General features: G+C 44.6%; 1 protein-coding gene across 2 annotated transcripts in view; it reads right to left on the bottom strand.

Moving 5' to 3' along the window:
* Positions 1–9,818: 9,818 nt before the first annotated feature.
* LOC126544137 (MAM and LDL-receptor class A domain-containing protein 2-like) overlaps positions 9,819–22,566 on the bottom strand; it is a 115,864-nt gene continuing 103,116 nt past the window's right edge. The window contains exons 37-43 of one of the 2 annotated variants that reach the window (XM_055062003.2): positions 21,305–21,395; positions 17,615–17,974; positions 17,329–17,454; positions 16,304–16,453; positions 14,119–14,242; positions 12,755–12,812; positions 9,819–10,139 (exon numbers count right to left, since the gene is read on the bottom strand). In XM_055062003.2, the coding sequence (XP_054917978.2) occupies positions 10,041–10,139; positions 12,755–12,812; positions 14,119–14,242; positions 16,304–16,453; positions 17,329–17,454; positions 17,615–17,974; positions 21,305–21,395 (1,008 nt within the window). In that variant the 3' untranslated portion in view covers positions 9,819–10,040. The remainder of the gene's footprint in view (positions 10,140–12,754; positions 12,813–14,118; positions 14,243–16,303; positions 16,454–17,328; positions 17,455–17,614; positions 17,975–21,304; positions 21,396–22,566) is intronic. The other variant, XM_072287079.1, reaches the window with a different exon arrangement.

The raw sequence follows: 22,566 nt of genomic DNA on the forward strand, positions 1-22,566 counted from the left end.
GAGTAGAATTACTGTTTAAATAAGGTGGCGGCGTCTCATTACAATTTCGCTACCTACAGTCAGATGACTAGCAAGAGTACACAGGCGCGCTGCTGTAGAGTGGAATGAAGCGCTAGTTAAAATATAAAAGAAACTTTGAAAACCCTGTCAGAAAGCAACCACATATTCCTGTTATTCAAACTTGCTTGTTTACAAATGCAGTGCATCAAACAGCAACGCAAGTTAAACGTGCCAAAGCTGCAAATGATGATCGCAAGAATGATGAACAGACGGTCAGTACTTCTGTGAACGTGGCTTGGGAATCCTGGAGGACCGCGGCAGCCCTGACCGCTGGGGAACGGAATTGGTTGATGTGGCCGTTGCGGCCGAAGGTGCAGCTGAAGGAGGAGTAGGTATGTACCGCGCGGGTTGTCTAATACGAGAAGCGCGAGACGCAACAGGCAGATTCTTCGGCAAGCCCAGCGTATGCCTATCCCCTTGGGACGTCCCGTCTACAGAAGGCTCTGATGGGGCTGCAGGGGCAGCCGACCACCGGGCACGTGCCGACAAGTTGGGCACACCCCTTCGCGTTGTACCTTTACTTGGAATTCGAGATATCTGATGTCGTGGAAAACTAGAGCGGTGTATGGAACCGCTCCCAGGTGGTGGGCTCTGATTCTCCAGTGTCCGTGCCAGGGACAAAGGGGCTGGGCACACTCGTTGCTTTGAATGCTCACCTTCCGTATCTTGGACTCTGCTTTGATGAACTTCATGCCAGTTACCTGAGCAGGAAACTTCTGGCCCGGATTCTTCGAGCCCAGCACTAGCTGTTGATGGTTGCTCAATTGTAGAAGATATGGTCAAGCTTAGACTACTTGGTGAGGTCACTTGTTTTGTAGTTGGCATGATCCCTGGGCCAACCACTGTCTGTTCAGGTGGCTGACCAGGTAGCTCAGAAATTGACATACCCATCAAGTTGAGTGCAGCTTCCGGATTCTCTACGCCGCTTTGATGAACTTCATGCCGGTAGCCTGTGCAGGAAACTTCGGGCTTGGATTCTTCAAGCCAAGCACTAGCCATTGATGGTCGCTTAGTTGGACAGAATATCACCAAGCTCAGACTACTTGGTGAGGCCTCTCCCTCTGTAGGTGAAATGACACCCGGTCCAGCCACTGTCTGTTCAGATGGCCGAACAGGCTGCTCAAGAAGTGGCATCTCCCACTTGTCGCGTGCACCTTCCGTATTCTGCATTCCCCTTTGATGAACTTCATGCCACTCACCCGAGCAGGGAACTTCTGGCCCGGATTCTTCGAGGCAAGCACTAGCTGTTGATAGTCGCTGAATTGGAAAAGATATGGCCAAACTTAGACTACTTGGTGAGGTCACTGGTTCTATAGGCGAAATGATCCCTGGGCGAACCACTGTCTCTTCAGGTGGCTGACCAGGTAGCTCAGAAATTGACATATCCATCAAGTTGAGTGCGCCTTCCGGATTCTCTACGCCGCTTTGATGAACTTCGGGCCGGTCACCTGTGCCGGAAATTTCAGGCCTGGATTCTTCGAGCCAAGCACTAGCCCTTGATGGTTGCTCAGTAGGACATAATATGGCCGAGCTCAGACTACTTGACGAGGCCGCTTTCTCTGTGGGCGACATGACCCCAGGTCCAGCACCTGTCTGTTCAGGTGGCTGAACTAACAGATCACAAATTGACATGTCCATCAAGTTGAGGGCACCTTCCGTGTTCTGTACTCCGCTTTTATGAACTTCGAGCGAGTCACTTGTGCAGGAGACTTTGGGCATGGATTCTTCGAGCCAAGCACTAGCTGTTGGTGGTCGCTCAGTTGGAGATGACCTGGACGAGCTTAGACTTGACAAGGCCGCTTTCTCTGTGGGTGACATGACCCCAGGTCCAGCACCTGTCTGTTCAGTTGGCTGAACTGGCAGATCAGAAATTGACATGTCCATCAAGTTGAGTGCACCTTCCGTTTTCTGTACTCCGCTTTGATGAACTTCATGCCATTCATCCGAGCAGGAAACTTCTGTCCCAGATTCTTCGAGCCAAGCACTAGCTGTTGATGGTCGTTCAGTTGGAGAAGGCCTGGACGAGCTCAGACTTGACAAGGCCGCTTTCTCTGTGGGTGACATGACCCCAGGTCCAGCACCTGTCTGTTCAGTTAGCTGAACTGGCAGATCAGAAATTGACATGTCCATCAAGTTGAGTGCACCTTCCGTTTTCTGTACTCCGTTTTGATGAACTTCGTGCCAGTCATCCGAGCAGGAAACTTCTGTCCCAGATTCTTCGAGCCAAGCACTAGCTGTTGATGGTCGCTGAACTGGAGAAGATATGGTTAAGGTTAGACTACATGGTGAGGTCACTTGTTCTATAGGCGACATGATTCCTGGTCCAGCCACTGCCTGTTCAGGTGGCTGAACAGACAGCTCAGAAATTGACATATCCATCAAGTTGAGTGCACCTTCCGTATACTGTACTCGGCTTTGATGAACTTCGTGCCAGTCACCTGCGCAGGAGACTTCGGGCCTGGATTTTTCGAGCCAAGCACTAGTCGTTGATGGGCGCTCAGTTGGAGAAGTTATGACCGAGCTCAGACCACTTGGTGAGGCTGCTTCAACTCTAGGCGGAATGACCCTCGGTCCTGCGACTGTCTGTTCAGATGACCCAACAGGCTGCTCAGGAATCAGCATTGCCCCCAAGTCGAGAGCCAACCACGAGAGGCGAGCGCTGTCCACAGCGACAGGATCACTGGAACCAGGTTCAACGGTCACCAATTTGCAGGTGCTGGTCAAAGTCGTCGGCTCCTTGGAGACCGTCTCCGGCGGCAGGTAAAGCCATGTGTCATCGTCCAGATCTGCCATGAAGTCAACATCGATTGGCTCGAAGTCCTCGAGTGAGCTGTCACTGAGGGACTTCCCTTTGCCTTCGTCGGAGATGCTCATGTTGGTCGACTGCTTCACCTCCTTGCTGTTCTCGGACTCGGCCGAGTTGGTCGGGGACAATGACCTATGGGGCTGTTGGCTGCCGGTGATATGCTCGTTCCACTTCTTTCTATCATGTATGTGGCTCCTACCCACTATGGGAGATAGACCAAGAAATTGATCATTATTGCAATTTATAATGAATAAATTTCCGAATATCTATGGACTTAGCACTGTATAGCATATAATTATCTGTTGAAATAAAATCATTAAAGGCAGATCGAATGAATAACAGTTAATTTAAAAGCACACACAAAAATATCATAAGCCATTCCACTCTGTGAAGGTGGATGACCAGCGAAGCTGTGTAGCACACGACAAATAGGTGACACAGAATTTTCAACATAAGTATGAACACATCTGTTGTCTTCATCGGTTGTCATCATGACGAAAGGTACGCACAAACATTTATTTTTATATATACGGGTTCATTCGTGTTATAAATTTGTTATACACATTCGCTATATACACTCGTCTTATAAATTGGTGTTTTTCTTTCGCGATATACTGAGGCTAAAAATTGGAGACCGAAATCACCACATCGGCATGCAGTGGGGCAGTGCTGTCAGTGCCTTCGCAGATGTTGGGGTAGTATGGGAACGCTAGCATGATGAGCGATATCTTTCGATTATAGCTTACCTATTATAAAAGTGTGACTAATTTTACACTTCATAATAACCTATCCGATTCTTGGCCAATCTCACAGAGCGGGTACGTGCCAGTTGATCACAATGATTTCCATCTACATCTACATCTACGACCCAGCCTCGGCTGACGTGTCGGATCTAGCTCCTCTTGGTCTTGCACTCTGGGCCGCGTTGCTGAAGTGCCGGGTAGTTTTTCGCAAGTTTGTTGATTACTGTGTTTGCTTATTTTTTCATTTTAGGTTGAAGCAGCCCATTTTCTGTACTTTGGTATATTTGAGGCGGCACTGATGACGAGGAATTCTCCTGGACAGGGACAGGAGAACCTTGGACAGCGTCTCTTTAAAATGATTAACTACCTCTTGACCTCTTTCTCCGCAGCTGAGTGAGCAGCATTCTCGTGGCTCTGGTTCACCAGGGTGGAGACTCTATAAGGTTGAACAACCCCAAAGCGAGTCGCCAGGGAAGACCGGCAAACATGCTGTCGCTTTACAATCCTTTCTGCTTCGTTGTGCAGGGGCACTATAACGTAAAGATAGTGCCCTATAACGTACAACTATTCTAATATGTTTTTATTCCAATCTCCTGACGTCAAACTTGTGTAACCGCCGACGCAAGCATCGGGCGGGGGGTGTCCCGCAGGGTTGTCTGAAGAGACCAATGAAACGCTCTTCTCATTTATAGGAGGTAATTTTTATTTGCTTTAAAAACGAATAACATTGCCTAAAGGAATAAAAGCTAGCTGCTGCCGATCGCTCAGGCACTCGCTACTCGCTCCTGCCGTGTAGCGTGGGTTTATTTGCGTATAATAGAACTTCCTGCGTGGCCGTGTAACGTTTTCGAGCACTTTTGGCACGTTTACGACCTCGCTCTGCCAACTCTTCCCCGCTGAGGGGATATCCCTCAGCGGGGAAGAGTTGATATCATCCAGAATTTGTCATAAGGCAAATATAGCTCTACAGCTCCTGTTCCCCGAGTTTGAAATTCTAGTGTTAAACGTAAGACTTCCGGTCTGTCGGACATTTTGTATAGCCAATGCCCATTTTCCTTAACTTAACAGAAAAGTTAAAGATAAAAAAATCGCTGGCGCGTTTCCCTCGGAAAACAGCCACGAGACCTCCGAGTTTTCGTCGAATCCTGGCGAACAGCATACGCTAGACTTGCACGTCTCTACAAACGTTGATCAAACTCGACGCACGGGCTCACACACGGAGCCGGTCTCTATCGAACCGAGCTTCTATGTCGCGCCCTCTTCTGAACGCGTCCTCTGGATACCATAATTACTACTTGGTGAGAGGATATTCTACTAGCGGAGGACTTTAAACTCCCATCATATTACATGGGGCTTAAAAACAGACCAGGCTGGCACTCGTTTGTGGGATTGGTCTTATGACAACAATCTGAATTGTGTAAATTCAGGACGACTTACTTTCGTCAGAGTTCGGTCTACTTCTGCCCTAGACTTAACTTTCGCAAGCTCCAGCTTCTGCCTGTCCGCCTGGTCGACTATTGATTATGCCACATATAGCGACTACTGTTATGATTGGGGGTTCAATCCCATCGCTCGTGATCCGTTGTCAAGATTGGAGTCGGGCATGAATTAGAAGGTAGCTGGCCCATGCCGTCGTCCAACTTATCCACGCTGAGGACGTTGATGAAGGGAACGACTGCTTCTCATCGAGAACGAGGAATAAGGGTTTATTTACAGTATTTATATCAGTCTAACATGACTGTTTGAGAAATTACATCAGTCAAACATGACTGCCTGAGAGAGAGTGACCTGAGCAGCCGCACAACAGCGGGTTTTAAACACTCGGTCCTCTCCCGATACAAGGTGACGCGAACGTTCGTTCAGTCATTTTAAACAGGCCGCCTCTCTCCCGGACAGGTTACACACACACACGCACACACGCATACACACCGGTGCGATGGTCCGGAGCCGACGTCAGAGGGGCTTCGTAGAACTCGGAGCCGTTCCGAGTAGCGCGTTGTCTTGCGTCTTGGTCGGTGCGTGGGAAGGAGCCTGCGTCGGCGTCCCCGCGTCAACTCCCCCACCCATAGCAGATCAGGTCGGCGTTGTGCTGTTGCGCACAAAGCCTGCTTCGTCGAACTCCTTCAGTCACAACGGCGATGAGGCTAGAGCGTAACGGTGACGGTTTCAGCACAAAGCCTGCTTCGTCGAACGCATTCTAGCTGCAGCGACAGAGAGTGGAGGATGCGCGTATTGTTCATGACACAAAGTCGACTTAATCAAGCCGTGGCTAGAGGTTGGCGGTGACGCTCCCAGAATTTTGCCTCCACAGTCGCAACTGGGTGGCAAAACTTGCACTGCAGCTGGCCGTTCTTAACACTACATACCAGTCATTTTTAAATTATACGCCCAGTAACCTCATCAGTTTCTAATGTGCGTACTTTCATAAATTACAGTAAATTTCAAATTTCCTTATGGTCCTCATTGGCTTCTCTGACTGGTGCTAGTCTCAAATCGAAAGCATTGAGCATTTGTTCTGTTTTAAAAGATTATCGGGAAAAATCTGAATTTGTGATACAATCAGCTAAATCGAAATTTTCTCCTTGGTGGACTGATGATTGTTCCCGTGACTACAGGCGAAGAAATACAACTTGGCAGAAACTGTTGCATAATCGAAGCCCTCAAAACTGGATGGACTATAAATTCTATGCTGGCGCTTTAGACGCACCGTGTTGAAGGCAAAGGATGAGTATGACATTAAGCATTTTTAATTCCTTTATTAGTCAAATAATAAACGCGCACTGTATAGCTTTCTGCACGCCAAGAAAATCATTCCGCGGCCGATAAATGCAGAATCTGCAGTTTTGTCTCACAAAGAAATAAAGGATTCATTGGAAGTAATCGCTATAGAGGGTTATAACGTCGCTTTTCTTCCAAACTTCCATTAGCTCCACTGATATCACCAATAGAGGAACATTTCACGAAAATCTCCAAGTCTGAATTATCAGATGTTTTACTAAGCTTTCCATCGGCGGCTCCGGGCCCCGATAGAATCACTGCGTCAATGTTAACAATTTTATATAAAGAATCACAAGATTATTTATTAGACATTATCAATTATCCCGCGAGAAGACCATGGCTTCAATCGGAGTGGAAAATCCGGGTGACGGTTGTGCGTTAGACAATATTAGACCGATCGCGTTGACTGCAAATTTCATAAAATTGATTAAAGGAGTTGTAAATATTCTTATGATAAATTCTCTTAATGAGCGATCAATCCTGAGTCCGAAACAAATTTGTTTCATATAACAGTTATCAATATGGCAAGCTCATATTGAGCTTGAAAGCCGTATTCAGTTGGCACGGCGCCAAAGGCAGTGTGCGGCACTAGTCACTCTAGATATCTCGAAAACATACGATAGTGTTGAGCGCGTGATATTGCTCAGCCAGCTTCAGAACGTTACCTTTCTAAATTGCCTTCAGGCATGGATTGCGGAATTTTTAAGGAATAGAGAATTTGGTTGCTTCCAAAGCGGCATTTCTTCGGCTAGGTACGCGCAGACAAGAGGGGTTCCACAAGGGGCCGTATACTTTCTCCAGTCTTATTCAACCTTCTAATGAGCTCCATCCCATCTCATGATGATGTACACACTTCGTGTATGCTGATGACATGGCGTTTTTCTCGTCGGCAAAAGACATCCAAATCTTTATAACCTATTCCCGACATACTTGTCTGTTATAGAAAGATGATGCGATGCATCTCTGTCTCAACGTTAACAAATCCTCCGTGCTCGCATTTCCATCAAAGGGCCCAATATATATTTTTCTGTTTTAACATCTCGATATCATACCGCAAGTAGAGACAGTCAAGTATGTTGGCGTGATATATGACTATTATCTGTCGTAGAAGGCGCACATTGACTATATTGCAGCAAAGGGCGTTCGTGCGGTTGGGTTGCTACGTAGGCTGACCTATAGTCGACCAGGAATGCGAAGAACGCTGTTATCAATATATCGCATGTATATCGGCCCGGTATGGGAATTTGGGCGTGTATTGTACTCTTGAGCACCTGCATGTACACTTCGCCCTCTTGTTCTTCTGGAGAGGCAGGCTTTGCGACAATGTTTAGGGCTACCTAAATTTGTAGCTAATGAAGTTTTATATCTGGAATCTAGGATCTCTTGTAACGCGGTTTCGATTCTTAGCTGTAAAATCATTTCTAAGGCCACGTGAATCCACTATAAGGCGTTTACAAACAGTTTTTATCTCCCAGCCGATTTTTTATTTGCTTGTACTGGCCGCGTTTCCACACACCTCAAATTATTTTTAAGCAAATTTTTCCAGATCAGTTAAACGTCTAAATTAGTGAGGGGACTTCTGTTTTTTGCAAGATCAATTCCATTCAAGTTCAATTTGATGATATTTTCCCTAAAAATACAAACGCACTATCTTACCGCATGCTAAGCTCTATCTTAAATGATTATTTGCTGCACATAACGATCAAGGCAGTTATTGTTACAGACGCTTCGAAAAATGAAGGGTGGAATAGGAATATTTTCTCCTATTCTAAATTGGTCGTTTTCACTTCGTCTCCTAGACTTCGTGCCGATTTTTCTTGCAGAATATTAGCTGTAATTCTAGCCCTTCGTAAACTAAACACATCAGCACGTTCCACAGTATAGTCGTGCCGGATTCTGTCTCTGCGCTCCTCATTGAGTGCTTTTGATGACTCAGGTTTTGCGAGCTATCAAATCGTTCGTGCCGCCTCATTTACCTTTGATTATATTGGTTTGGGTACTAGGACATCAGGGCGTATTTCAAAACGATATGGCAGATTTGCTGGCGAAAGCGTCTCTGAGTGGCCCAGTCATTAAAATCCTAATGGGATCAGCTTTCATCATATGGGCGAGATTTCGGATGCGAATGACGCTGCCTGAATTTTACGCCCTTTCTATAACAAATTCTACAGATTTTCAGCACTTGTCACATTATTGGGATAGTAAACTCTGTTCCACGCGAGCACTTCAAGTCGCAATCATTAGACTACGCTGCCGAATTCCATTTCGTAATGTTTACGTACACAGAGCTGGTCTGGCTCCCTCACCGAACTGTCCCTCTTGCGGGGAACATGAAACAATAGATAATTTTTTCATTGATTGTCAAAGATACTCTGAATTGCGAAAAAGAACAATAGAAGCCCCATTCTGCCTTCTTAGAGTGGACTTAAATGTTAAAAATTTACTATCTTTGGGGGCCACGACCCGTGCGCACAGCGATAGGAAGGTTGGCGATGCCATCCAGGATTTTATAGCAGGGTCAGAAAGATTTCGATTATAAAATCAGAAAATAAAGCTTTATTATATTCTTTAACATCCATTACGTTAGCTGTATTTTTGTTTTCATTTATTCGTGCATTATATTAAAATCAGAAGCTAGAATCTATCTATTACTTCCCATACCTATTCACCAATTCTGTTTACATTTATCATATGAAAATACCCTGTTCTTGGCCGATCCCCTAGAGTGGGTATGTGCCACTAACGTCTAGGCTGTACACCTGCATCTACAATTTGCGACCGAAACCACCGCACCCACTGTCAGTGTGAGAGAGAAGTTTAATGATACGAAATACAGAGAGGTCGGCCTGAGGTATATTCCTCTAGCCAGCTACTCGGCGTTGGGGGAAGGGGAAGAGGGAAAGAGGGAAGAAAGCGGCGCATGATGAGTGACGATCAGTGAGCCAGTGCCGTCATACAATGTAAGTAGCATCTCAAGCCTTCAACCAGGCAAACATCTCCAGCTTTCCATTAAAGACAGCAAGTCTCTCTGGTACTGTATCATCACATCGCTGATAAAGGAAAAAAATATGTGCACACATGAAGGCAACGTTTTGGATGCGTTTTCAGAACAGCAAACTTGTCATGGATTTGCAGCAACGGCATTCCCAGAGCGCCAAAACCAAACAAGAAAACACATTCACTGTGTGGTACAGTGTCTGCCGACACCGATGTGTTTCGCACCTACTAGGCGCAGTGACATTCAGATACCTATTTATGACGGGCTTGCGACATAATAAATAAATAAATAAATAAATAAATAAATAAATAAATAAATAAATAAATAAATAAATAAATACATGACATTCCTATATTAGCTTAAAGACAGAGCATGTTTGGCCTAGCAAAGTATTTAGCCATGACAAAATAAAAATGATTGCAGCAAAAAGAAGTATGATGAACATTGTTTATTCCATTTCCTTTTTTTTTTGCATGTATATGTACAGTTTGGCGGTCCCGAATCATACCGTTCGCCAAGATGCTGGACGTTCAATTGCTTTGGGGTGCACCTGATGAGTATATCAAACTGAATATCTTTCTACTAATGAAAAAAAGAATACTTTTTTTATAATATCGACGTTAGATAATCACCAATGATAGTGAAATTGCACAAATCAACATTCACTCGTTGAAACACGACTAGAAGTTGGAAACCTGATTGTCCTAGAGAACCACGACTGTCTTGGTAGTGTCGGTTGCTTTGGCGTGTCGTCCTGAAAAGCAGCAGCAATGAAACAGGAAATGTAGAAACATGTACCTTCGGAATAAAATAGCACATATGAAACATTCATGTGCGTATGAAGCTACACACGAAAGTTGTTCTAGAGAAAGCTACAACAAACTGACTGGCTAATGCGGTTCATTGTCATGTGAATTATTAGCAGGTACATTGACTTAGACGAGGCTACGCATAATAATCTGACCACTAAGATGCTGCGGTACCGCTACCAATGTGCCCAGTTATATTTATGAGGGATTTCATAAAATTGGAGCGTGTCTCTTCAATAAACAGCCGTATCATCTGGCGGAGTATAGAAGGGTCTACAAAGAGCGTTACTGAAAGCGCTCGAGTAGCCTGTACTTTATAATGGAGTGAAGAAAAAAATTCCTGGTTACTCCCATAGCTGAAACTTAAAGGGGCACTTGGTGTTAGTGCACTGATATATGCACGCTGCTTGTATCAGTTTATCAGTTCCAAGATGTATGTTAATCCAATGAGTAAATGCAGCTTTTACCCCAGTACTGGGACCCCTAGGCACGTATTGACCGCGAGTGTACGCGTTATCAACGAATGGACGTGTAGCTGGTGGAGGACGCTAGCAAGTTCGGGGGAAGCATCCCTCAAAGAGAAACAAAGAGGAATATTAGGAGCTGATTTTCAGTGTGATGCAGGACACGGAAAGAAACAAGGACAGAGTGCTGTTGTTTCTTTGGTGTCCTGTGTCGCGCTGTTAATCATGCTCTTTACCAAGGTGTGCGAACGAGCCCATGAACTGCGCATATTTCCAAGGAGCATTAAGTTATGCTGCATTATTAAATTATGGTTCTGAAATAGTAAAAATCTCGCTTTTGGAGAGAAGCTCTGTTGTTGAATTGTAAGCCAGAAAAAACGTAAAAGAATGTCGGTGACAATGCTTTCTCCGGAAGTTCTTGCACCAGCCCACCATGATGGCATGAATTTCGTCAGCGCTTATTCAGCTCTAGTTAGTTGCTTATCGGTAACAAAAGACTACATTGCATTATAAAGGAACCTAGCAAATTTAGTTAATTTTTCTTGCGGCTTATTGATCCGAATACGAGAAAATCTTTGGAAATCCATGACCGACATTGGGGTTTCGACGCGAAATTCAGGAAGGCGAAGTATGGCATTAATTTTATCCTGTAATAATAAACTTTGTTCCACCAAAACAATGAATATAGTTTTGAAATAACGCTTTGTCAATCTTAACTGACCCGCCGTGGTTGCTTATTGGCTATGGTGCTGGGCTGCTTAGCATGAAGGTCGCGGGATCGAATCCCGGCCACGGCAGCGGCATTTCGATAGGGGCGAAATGCTAGAACACCCGTGCACTTAGATTTAGGTGCACGTCAAGGAATTCCTGGTAATCAAAATTATTCTGGAGTCCTCCACAAGACGTGCCTCATAGTCAACTCGTAGTTTTGTCACGTAAAACCCCATAATCCGATTTTGTTTTTGTTCAGTCTTAGCTGACAACGTCGCTCTTTGTGTCGCCTTAATTAGCCAAAGATCTCCATCAAGGTATAGTCGCCAGTCTGCCCCCGCGCGAACCGGTTCTCCTCGCAGCCTGTGCAGCAGTTTCCTGTCCATGTGGTTCCCACATAACGGAGCTGCCAGGTGGAAGCCCATTTCTCTCACTTGTATACGCTGAGAAGTTATAGGATCAGAATGGCTGAATGTGCGGATCATAGTCAGCGCAACCGACATTGGACTAAGATCTAAACTCGACTTGGTAATCTAAAAATCATCCGACATTAACCTTGCAAAAACATAGGGGTTGGACAAACAGCAGACTTGACAGTGTCCAGTTAACACACCTGTATCAGTTATAATATTATTGGTATTGGTGTTTATTTCACACAAAAATGTACAGAGACTGTACAAATTGCAACGAGGACATTAGTACATCACTAGGATGTCACATTTCTCATGTGGTAATAACTACAGAACGACAAACTAGGGACCAGGCCCACGAATGTTTTTGTTTATCGAAACCTTTGCATTGGTCGTAGCCTTCCGCCTCATAAGGCTAGCGAGTGGCTGGTCTTCCTTTTTATGAATAATTTGTGCCTACCTTCGGCCTTGTGAAACCGGGCCAATATTCATCAGATTGAGTTCAGCCTGCACCCGGGCTATCACCCAGGCTGCCATCTGATTGGCTATCATGATAACATGTTTGCTTTTATAGCCTCGCGAAGTTATTCATCAACGAAGTTCGGCGCCTCTGCGAATCCCACACTTCATGGCAGATTTTTTTATGCACTGGCAACATTTTCTAGAAGCGTATGATTCAATTCTGTTTGTTACCCTTTGATACCTTGTGATCTGAAGCCAGGCATCTTGGTATCACTGTCCAGGCGGAGTCAATATAAAATGTTACGATAGCCATCGGCGACTCTTACCGGTGGCCACTTCAAATGAATTGGCATAAAATTGTATCCCACCTGGACTGTGAGTCTTGCACATAGTAAGTCTTTGAAATACCACAAATAAATTTACAGTTGTGAATAATTTCTCATTTACTTGGACATAGTAAACCTTTGAAAGACCTCAAATAAATTTACAAGTGTGAACATAATTCTCACTTACTTGACCAAACTCAAGCTCGTAAATTGGATTTTCTACGGCCACTTGTCTGCTCTCCTCTCTGGAAAAATCAATTGTACAGAAAATATGCCGAACATTGCTTCAGTGGGAAACGAAGCCAAGCGAACGAACGAAGAATGTGTTTAGTGTGACAGTGTTGGAGAAAGCAAAAGTTAGTTACTTATATAATGAAGAGCCGAGAGAATTCATTCGTGTCCAGGAGTTTTTGACGTTGGCCATTTCTGCTATCTATCGAACTTCACCGCAGTGCACCAGCGTTCATACGTATTTACTGCACTAGTCGTATCGTCTTTGCTGCGTTATAGCAGAACTTTGGTCAGGATTAAAACATCGCTATAACGCTGCAGGAAAGTTAGGAATAAGTGCTATATATGCGCATGTTAATATATGGCCGCACCCCCTCGACGTTGCTTACTGATTACTGTTGAAATTATGGTGACCTTCTAAAATATATTAAAAAATGCTGCCCATTGAGTTACGTTGGTGCATTGCGGTGAAGTTTGACAGATGGCCGCAGCGACATCCAAAGTTCCTGGGTATGATAACAAAAAAGTATGACCATACAGCGAATCTTGCTTCATCAATGCGATACTTTATTGACATATACACCATGTATATATAAAGAGTATAGTTTTGGGCTGATTGGTAATATATACTTACACTGGAAGCATAGCGCGGAAAGGACGGTCGACAAAGGCTAGACAGGACAAGCGCTAACTTTCAACACAGCGTTTATTGCGGAACAGGAGCATATATACGCAACTGATTCTGCTAAGAGAAAGAAGGACATAAAAGCTTGACAAAAACGCCACGTGCCGTCATGCCATGAATTCAAGCTCTGTAGTTGATAATGCCAAAGACGCATAGATTCCATATATATATATATATATATATATATATATATATATATATTGATAAGAGATTTATTAGCAACGGGCGCGAACGGGTAGCCGTCACAAGCGTTCGGCGAAAGACAGCAACCACGAGCTCATGCCGGTAGCGATGGTGCTGTGGCGCAGGCAGGCTACTCTTCTTCGATACAATATATATATATATATATATATATATATATATATATATATATATATATATATATATGTCGAGCTATTATAGGTGTGTTATTGGAAGATGTTCCGAAAGAACTGCACCACCACTGAAAGAACCCCTCAAGAAACACTAGTTGTGAGTTGGGTAATTCTTGTGAAAAGTACAGGGCACCGGAAAGAAGTTATTTCATGAGTTCCTGAGTTATCTGCGTAACGAATAAACTTCTCGCTCCCACAAGCATATCCGACCAATCTTGCTGCACATATTGATTCACAGTGATGGACTACCAGTTCACTCACATTTCACTGCGCGCCTCCTTGCTCTTTTTTCGCCGGAGGTAAATGACCACTGTGGTGGTGAAACCCAGGATGAAGAGCACCAGCAGGGGTGCACCATACGCCCAGCCTCTGCTTGCACCTGAAACTGAGCACGCACGCGCGTCTTTATATCGAATTCCAAGCTGTTTTGTGCAGCTGTCACCAAGTGCTATGGATGTGAATTGAACAACGCCACTTCTAAGGGACTCCTCCCTGCGTTTACATACCTGGTGCCTTCCCCCCTGCCCCAAACGCACGCACGCACGCAGCCCCCCCCCCCCCCCCCCCCCTCTGCCTTTGTGAGAAGCGGCTGATGCATGCAGGGTTCCGTGCTGTGGCGCGAAACATCCTGTAAAGTTCCGCGCGCACGCACGCGCGCACGCACGCACGCCTATAAACTTTGATCCTTTATTCGACTGCTTATGATGGGCGCCTTGCCATATAATCCTAGAGCGACGAGTGCGCTATAGCTAGGCAGAACTTATATAAAAAGAGGGGAGTGGTCTTAAAAAAAGTGTAATAAAAGAACCGTTCAACTTCTGCATTCAAACAAGCGCAACCCTCTTCCGTCTAGAAATGTGCAGCAGCTGCCGAAACGCAAAAACGTCCTTTGTCATTTGCCTGGGCGTTTGGCCATTAAAAGTACTGCATCATAAAGCAATGAAAGCACTTCAACCCTTCTTTGAAGACGCTGGTATATACGTGTGGAATATTGACCTCAGATCACCCGGGGGAGGGCGCGGGGAGGGGTCGTAATTGTGAGTGTCTCATTCGTGCTTGTGTAATCGTGTCCCATTTGTATGTCTGAAACAAACTTATGTACTACAGACACACGAGGAATTGAAACTTTTCGAGGGGACTTCTACCCTTAGAGTTGATGCGTATTCTTGTTTTATTTAAATGAAACCTACTGCAAGAAATGCTAGTTTTGACATTTTTATGTTATTTTATTAACTAAGTGAAAAGGAGTAATTTACCATCACCGGGGAACGGCGACAACAACTCTAGTTATTTATATTAAAAAAAGAAGAGATGCCACCATGTGATATTCTAGCAGACACTGTCCCTCCCCCCCTCCTTTAACCTTCACTTGACCTTGCAATCTCCATTTTTTCACGAATTAGCAAAGCTCATTATGCTGTTTGTCCCTTTTTACATAGAAAGGACACTGTATACAATAAAAAAGACAGAACTATACCACCGTCAAGAGGAGACCTAGTCGAAATCAACCGATGAAGAGGAAGCCTCTATGCACACAATCATTGGTCAAAATTTTAGAAATTGACGGATGGACAGAATATTTGGATGATATAAACAAATAAATAACATCAAGTCAAATCAAATTATAGATGATCTGGGTATGGTATGAGTCGACCTTCTTGCATCCTTCAGCTTTTCCGTACGTCGCAAGTGAGGGGCTTATATCATAACGGAGTCGCAGGCTCTATTAAAAAACACAGACAGGGAACAGGCCACCGTTAGGATATATAAACTCGAACGCATCACGAAAAGCTGTTCTGCATATGCGAGATATAGCTTAACATGGTAATTCAACAACATGCGCATGGTTTGAAAAGCGCCTTGTACTAAGCGCGAATAACAGTGCTTTTAAACTATGTTGCGGGGCCGCAGAAGGGTAGCGCGCCTTTACCAGCGGCAGTGAGCTATAGGCCAAATGCCTTGTCGATTCACGCGCGGCACTTTAGAGAGCACTGCGATGGAGGGTGCGCAAGGTGGGTAGTTCCGTTAGTTTTCTTTTTATACTTAAAGGCTTTCTTTAGGGCATGGAAGAAATTATTGCTTAATAGATAAGATTTTGGGTGCGGGGAGTGGGTATTGCTGAATCGGGCATTTCTTCGAATACGCGCTACAACATTCTAATTGAAAGTTTTTATGTATATTTGACTTGCGAAGTTGGTTAATTAATCTTGAGTAATTATGCAACTAGAATACAACATTATAGTGCGACTTGACCCGCAGAGAGGTCAAAACAGGCTTTTTGTCGCATCCTTTTATGTACAAGTGCACTTGTATATATTTAGACTTCGGTGCCCCCTGTGTGCGTCCACCCAGACAATCATGTGCTTGTCTTTTTCTGCTACATTGGCACACGTCTACCAGTAGAAGAAGGCAACACGAACGTGAGACGAAACTGCAGGATATATACCTCTTGCGCTTGAGTCTGCTGAATTATCTTCCACGAGCTTTTTCTGACATCGATTGCCTTGAAAACTGGCCTTGCACATGCATTCTGGTGCCCCGGTTACTGTATGGAAGCTGCAATTTCCTTGGTTGCGGCAGAAGTAACTTGGGCAGTCTGTGCCGAGAAAACAGCAAAAAGAATTTAACATACACACCACAACAATTATTGGTCTTACATTGTGCTCCAAGTAACACAGCTGGCTAGATGCACCACGAACACATCTTGGAGTAAGCGTCGGAGTTGATTCTAAACTTGGTGCATTAGGACTCTAGGAGTTGCACTAGGGTGTGGATTTCAAAGCGATAATCTCGGTACGTAGTTCGATGAGTCTCAAGCATTCAATGCTTCAAGACGCAACATTACTCAGCACCCTTCCTCGCCTTCCACAATTAGCTACGGTCAACTAGTCACGGTCACGGTCAATTAGTTACGGTCAACCTGTTAGCTGAATTCCCACCGCAACGTCGTGAAGCAACACGTGAAACCCAGCTACACGCGACAACTTACAGCTACGTGAAAGTGATTTGCACAAACGAAGTGGATGCACCACTAAGATATGAAATCACAGCTATGGTATAAAATCTACACAAATAGCCAGCAAAACATATTGATCCTACACGGCACAGGCGTGCGCAACTTGCCTTGTAGTTGAGTAGAGGTAACCATAGCAGTAAAATATAGAGGCAAGTGTGAAATGTTTAGAAGAGCTAAAAGAGAAGTGAATAAGTTTAGTCTGAAACTAAGTCAAGATAATGAACGAACTATCGTTTTCACATTTAGCCTTTGCCCTTTCCTGATGCTTATATGAATTAAGCTGATATAATTTTGAGTGCCACTATTACTGCACCGCAACAAAAACAGGTGAGTAATCATGATTCGACAAAATGTTCATTCAGCAAACATAAACAGTTCATATTCACACTGTGCATTGTTTATTTTTTATTTAAACAGCCGGTGCGTGCCATTTCGTGCCGAGCTACAATACGCACCATTGCAGAGAATCTCATCAGATCCGTCGCTGCAGTCTTCACGACCATCGCACAACTTGGACGCGTCGAGACATGTTGATGGCTTCTTGCAGAAGTAATGACCACCAGGGCAGAATTCGTGGTCTCCTACGCATGGAATGGAAGGTGTGCGTTAATTTGACCCTATTGCAGCAACGTGCAAGGCAGTGTGTTTGTAAGTACCTAAAAGCTCTCTCCACTAAACTATCAGCCAGTTAAATACAATAGGTTTTAGAAGCTGTCATGTCCAGGACCAAACGTAAATTACCACATAGTTCGTCAGCTCCGTTGGGGCAATCTCGAACGCCATCGCAGAGGAGCAGTGCAGGAACACAGTGTGTGCGGTCGTGGCAGCTGAACATGCCTTTGCCACAGGTAGGCCTTACGGCGGTGGACACGGACGTGGTGGGAATTGTTGAAGGCACGAATGAGGACATTGTGGTGTCCATAGATGATGAAGATGCAGTTGTCATAACCATCGTTGAAAGGGCTTCACCATTAGTAACGTTCGGGGTGGCCACTGTGACTGCCTCTGATGATATGGAAACGAAGGTAGTTCCAAAGTGTGTGGTTGCTCCAGCAGTCACAATTTTCGCTGTGCTCGCTGTCGTAACTGTGGAAACGTCTCCTGAAATAAGAATTAGCTGCGTTTGTGACGAGCGCTTTTTGTATTAGCTGCACAAATATTACAATGCGCGTCCATGGTCTGATTCACGATGCTATTAAGAATAAACTGGCTACAGTGCATTGCGAAGCTGTTCCACTCAGAATATCCTTACAACTGGACTTGTACATGCTTGGTCATAGCCTTATCACACCAGTATGAGCGAACAGGACTCACCAGACCTCCATGAACATATTTGGTTAAAACGGAGTGAAAGTGACAAATATATCGGTCGACCATTTTAATAACCATTATGTTACCATAGGCAATGGCTAAACAGCTGATTTATCCATCACAGAGAAGAGCGCCATTGATAGTTCCAATAATATCTATGTTTTACTGTTACGTTTCATATTATCTAAAATTTCAGGGTGTCGAACCGAACGCGAACCCGAACCGGAATTCTAGCCGGAATTGAACCCGAACCCGAATCGATATTCTAGGACGTGCCTGAACCCGAACCGAACCTGAACCCAAGAAAATTATAACGATTACCGGTTACGGTTCAAGAATATAGAATATAGAAATACATAAGCTATTCTTCGAAGTAATTATTTTCAGCCGGTGCAGCCCACGAAAAGTCGTTATGGCTCAAGAGTAGCGCTATGAGCGAAAATGGGGTAGACGTAGGTATGTGCTGATACGGCCACCTCGGTAGGTACGCTTGCTATTCGGTCATACCAGTTGTGTTCTGCGGCCGAGACTTTGTTTCAGAGGTGCCATAGAACCACCGTTTCTGTTAAAGGTCCCACTTCGGTCGTTAAACCAGCTCGCTACTATTACTAGTACCTGCTAACTCTCCCGATGTTTTCATAAAATTTACGAATTTGGGCTCGTTTTACAATCTTACGAAAAATTACGTTTGTGAGAAAGTTTCGCTCGTCCGTCTCCGAAGATGCCCTCGGACATCATCTGACGGTCAAATGATACTAGTGGGGTACTTGCTTCGGTGCAAGCACATTTCTATACCAGGCAAAAATCGGCAACACCACTCTGCAACTGTTATCTCAAGAGGAATGTGCCAGCTGCTTGTCAGTTTAATGCTGTTCAAAGTATGCCGCGGTTTGTGTACGCATCTATTAAGTAACAAAATGCGTATGGATCCTACAAAAGGTGGGTGCGTAGGGATAATATATATATATATATATATATATCTTGTTACGCCCACGAAAGGCGTTTATTGACAAGCCAGGTAGAGTTAGACACGACGGCCTTGATCAGCTGAGCCCCTATCGAGATTCAGCTAGCCAGCCACACGTCGTCTTCCTCATTTACCTCCACTGGATGACCCTCATACTCTTGAGGTGCAAACTCACTACTCACGTAAGTGTGTCAAAATATATATATATCCCCACCTCTAAGGGGGCGCATGTTTGCGGGACTTTACGAATTTTAAAGTTCTCAGGTTAACAGGTATGCTACTGCTAGATAAAAAGTAAAATGCATGCGCCAGGACACAGACAACAAAAAGGTATGGCGTCCTCGAGAATAGAAAATAGGAAAACCAACTAGTTTATCAGCTCGGCTTCTTGTACCAGTAACACCGCGGTTGCTAATGGATACCGTCATCTTCTCAGTGCGTGGTGAAAACAGCTCTAAACGGCACAGGAAATTAGCTTTTGCTGCGTGCCATGGTTTAACGCACGTTTGACGCTTTTGATATGTATTAATTTTATGTCGGCTTACCTCGGTTGTTTCTTTTTTCTGCAATTGGCTTTTTCTCAAATTACACTTTGGGTTTTTACCCCTCTTCATTTATTTTCGATTGGCTTAAACCTGCTATACCTTGGTGCACGGTGCGGGTTTCCCTCATTTTTATTTAGGTTGTTTTTGTAACTTGAGGGGCTCAAAAATACGCCCCCAAGTAGAGTACGACGGGCTCTTCGATTTCTAAAAATCAATCCTGGGACACAATATGGGCGATTTGGACAATTTTGTCCGCGCAAGGCTCTGTGCCAGGCGCAAAGAAGATCGCCGCGGCATTGAGCGCAAACTGTCCTTGTTCATCGATTCGAAGCACTAATGTCCTCACCTAATTTTATTTAAAAAAGAACTATAAATGGGGGGCAAATGTCACTTGCTGGTTTCTTGCTATAGACTAGACGTTTGTAGTTGTAATTTATGCAACAAAATGTGAATACGCCTTCTGTCACATGCCACAGCTTAGTCACCACTAGTCCAGTAGTAATTACTTGAAGCAAAAGAAAGTAAAACTTACTATGCTGCTGTCAAGGAGTGGAAGCTAAGCCCATCCTGTGCCAACACCGACATTCTCACTAATTAAGTCTGTCTTTTATATGTTCTCAAAATTTCCTCCGTATTTGTGCACTCTATTTGTAAACTGCACGTTGTGGAGAAAAACGTCGTTACTCATTTTTGCATCAACATACACCTCGGCTGCTTTGCGATTGCTCGTTTTCGAAAAAGCCGTTGCAAAAATTGCTAAAAAAAAGGAACCCCACACGGAACCGCGCGGCCACTGCCCGCCTTGTCAGCATCTCAACTCCCGGATCTACGCTGCATCCTCTTATTCCATTCGATTCGAGAATTTCGCTATTCGAACACGCCTATAAACTTCTGCTGTTATCCCCGTACTCACTATAGATGCAATATTAAGAAAAGCAGAAAAGAGCGACGACTCGTCAAGGCACCGAAGAGCATACCGCACACTCTTTCGACGACACTGCCTAAGAAAGACCGTCTTTATGTCTATGGCTGCTCTATCTGTACATGAAAGTTCATTGATATTCAGGTAAAAAACAACATCGATTTCTGTCACCCATGTGCCGGGAGCCGTTTTGTTCCACCTCCGGACAAAGCCCGCGCGTGCGCCATGTGTAAAAGTCGATAGCAATGTGCAGCATGTCGCGATAAGGCAGAATAAAACTTACTGTACCGAACCGGTTCAGTGTCGTGAACCGGTTCGCGAACCGTTATGAGTTTCTATTTCTCCGAATGGGAACTCAACCGGAATGAAATCGGAGCACTCTGAAACCGAACCCGAACCAAACCGGTATTTTTTTTAGTTCCACACTTTGATATAAATGTAATCAGTCTGTAGACCTTAAACTGTTTGTGACGGTGGCGTCCAAATGTTTAAAGCGCCGATTAAATATACTACTTCAATGTCTTAATGTACGAGGGAAAGTTACCACTTCAATGCATCAATAAGCGTACTAGAACAAGTTTATTCCTATAAACTAGACAGCCCGATGCTCAAGCTAACAATACAGTACCATCCAGGGTTACAAAATATTAGAGAACGTGTTACGGGTGAAGGCTTAGTTAGCTCACCTTCATTGGTGCAGTCGCCATCGTGAACAAGCAGGTCGTCGACCAGGGCGAACGCCTTGGGATTACTGCCCGATACAGCGATGATGGATCTCTGCATGTTTTGTACAGTTTGTGCGAAATTAGCGAAGTCACGAATAACTGCTTTCATTTTTCTCGTGCCTGTTGTACTGAAGCTAAATGGCCCTTTGCGCCAGTCACGTTTCGATACTCCAACTTTGGTATAAAATCCTAATATCACCACTGCACTCTTATCTGCATTAGCATAAATAATGAATCCTAGGGCCCTATAACGTAAAACTATTCCAATATGTTTTATTCCAATCTCCTGACGTCAAATTTACGTATACCGCCGACGCAATCTTCGGGCGGTGACCCGCAGCGTTGCCTGAACAGCCCAATCAAACGCTCTCCTCGTTCATAGGAAGTCACTTTTGTTTGCTTTCAAAACGAATAACATTGTCTACATTGAGTGTTCTTTAATTGACTGACAAGAGGTGAGGAGCACGCTCAAGTAGGGAGGGCTTCGATGGGGCCGAGCAGCCTGCACACTGAAAATGGATAACCGGATGAAGAAGGAAGTGCCGGCGTCTGCCATTGGCACGCTTTCCCTTACTTAGCTTGCGGTGGCTTGTCTAAAATCGCGGCGGCGTGCAACGGGGAGTTAAAAATGCCGCTAGAATGGATCCTCAGCAAAGAAGAGTTGGCACAGGGATATCGTATACGTGCTGACAGGGCTCAATAACGTTATACGGCCACACAAAAAGTTTTGTATTACGCAAATAAACGCATGCTCTCCGGCAGGTGTGAGTAGCCAGTGCCTGAGCGATCGGCGGCAGCCATCTTCTATTCCTTTCGGAAATAATTATTTTTCTTTTGTTCAGTAGACTCATGCATAATCAGTGCGTACACGTCATGTCAGATTGGGAGCTATTGCGGTTTTCGTGACGTCGCATGACAGACAGGCGAAGTGGGGGTGGTCCAAAAAAGTTTTTGACCAATCATGGAGCGCTGATTGCAGAATTGGAATAGCTTTACGTTATAGCGCCCCTACTCTACACCTCCTCCAGATATATTGTCTTGGCACAGATGTGAACCCAACCGCTGCTGCACTTGGTACCATACTTGGCCCGGCATATACATACGTTTTATCGTTTGTATTATTACGGCTACAGTGTATCACCAATCTATAATTTCCCCTGCTTGTATTAAGTCTTGCACTTTCATTCTTTTCCAACCTTCAAGTTTTCTGCCTTATTGAACTG

The sequence above is a fragment of the Dermacentor andersoni genome, chromosome 1 (assembly GCF_023375885.2).
Source record: "Dermacentor andersoni chromosome 1, qqDerAnde1_hic_scaffold, whole genome shotgun sequence".
Taxonomy (NCBI): Eukaryota; Metazoa; Arthropoda; class Arachnida; order Ixodida; family Ixodidae; genus Dermacentor; species Dermacentor andersoni.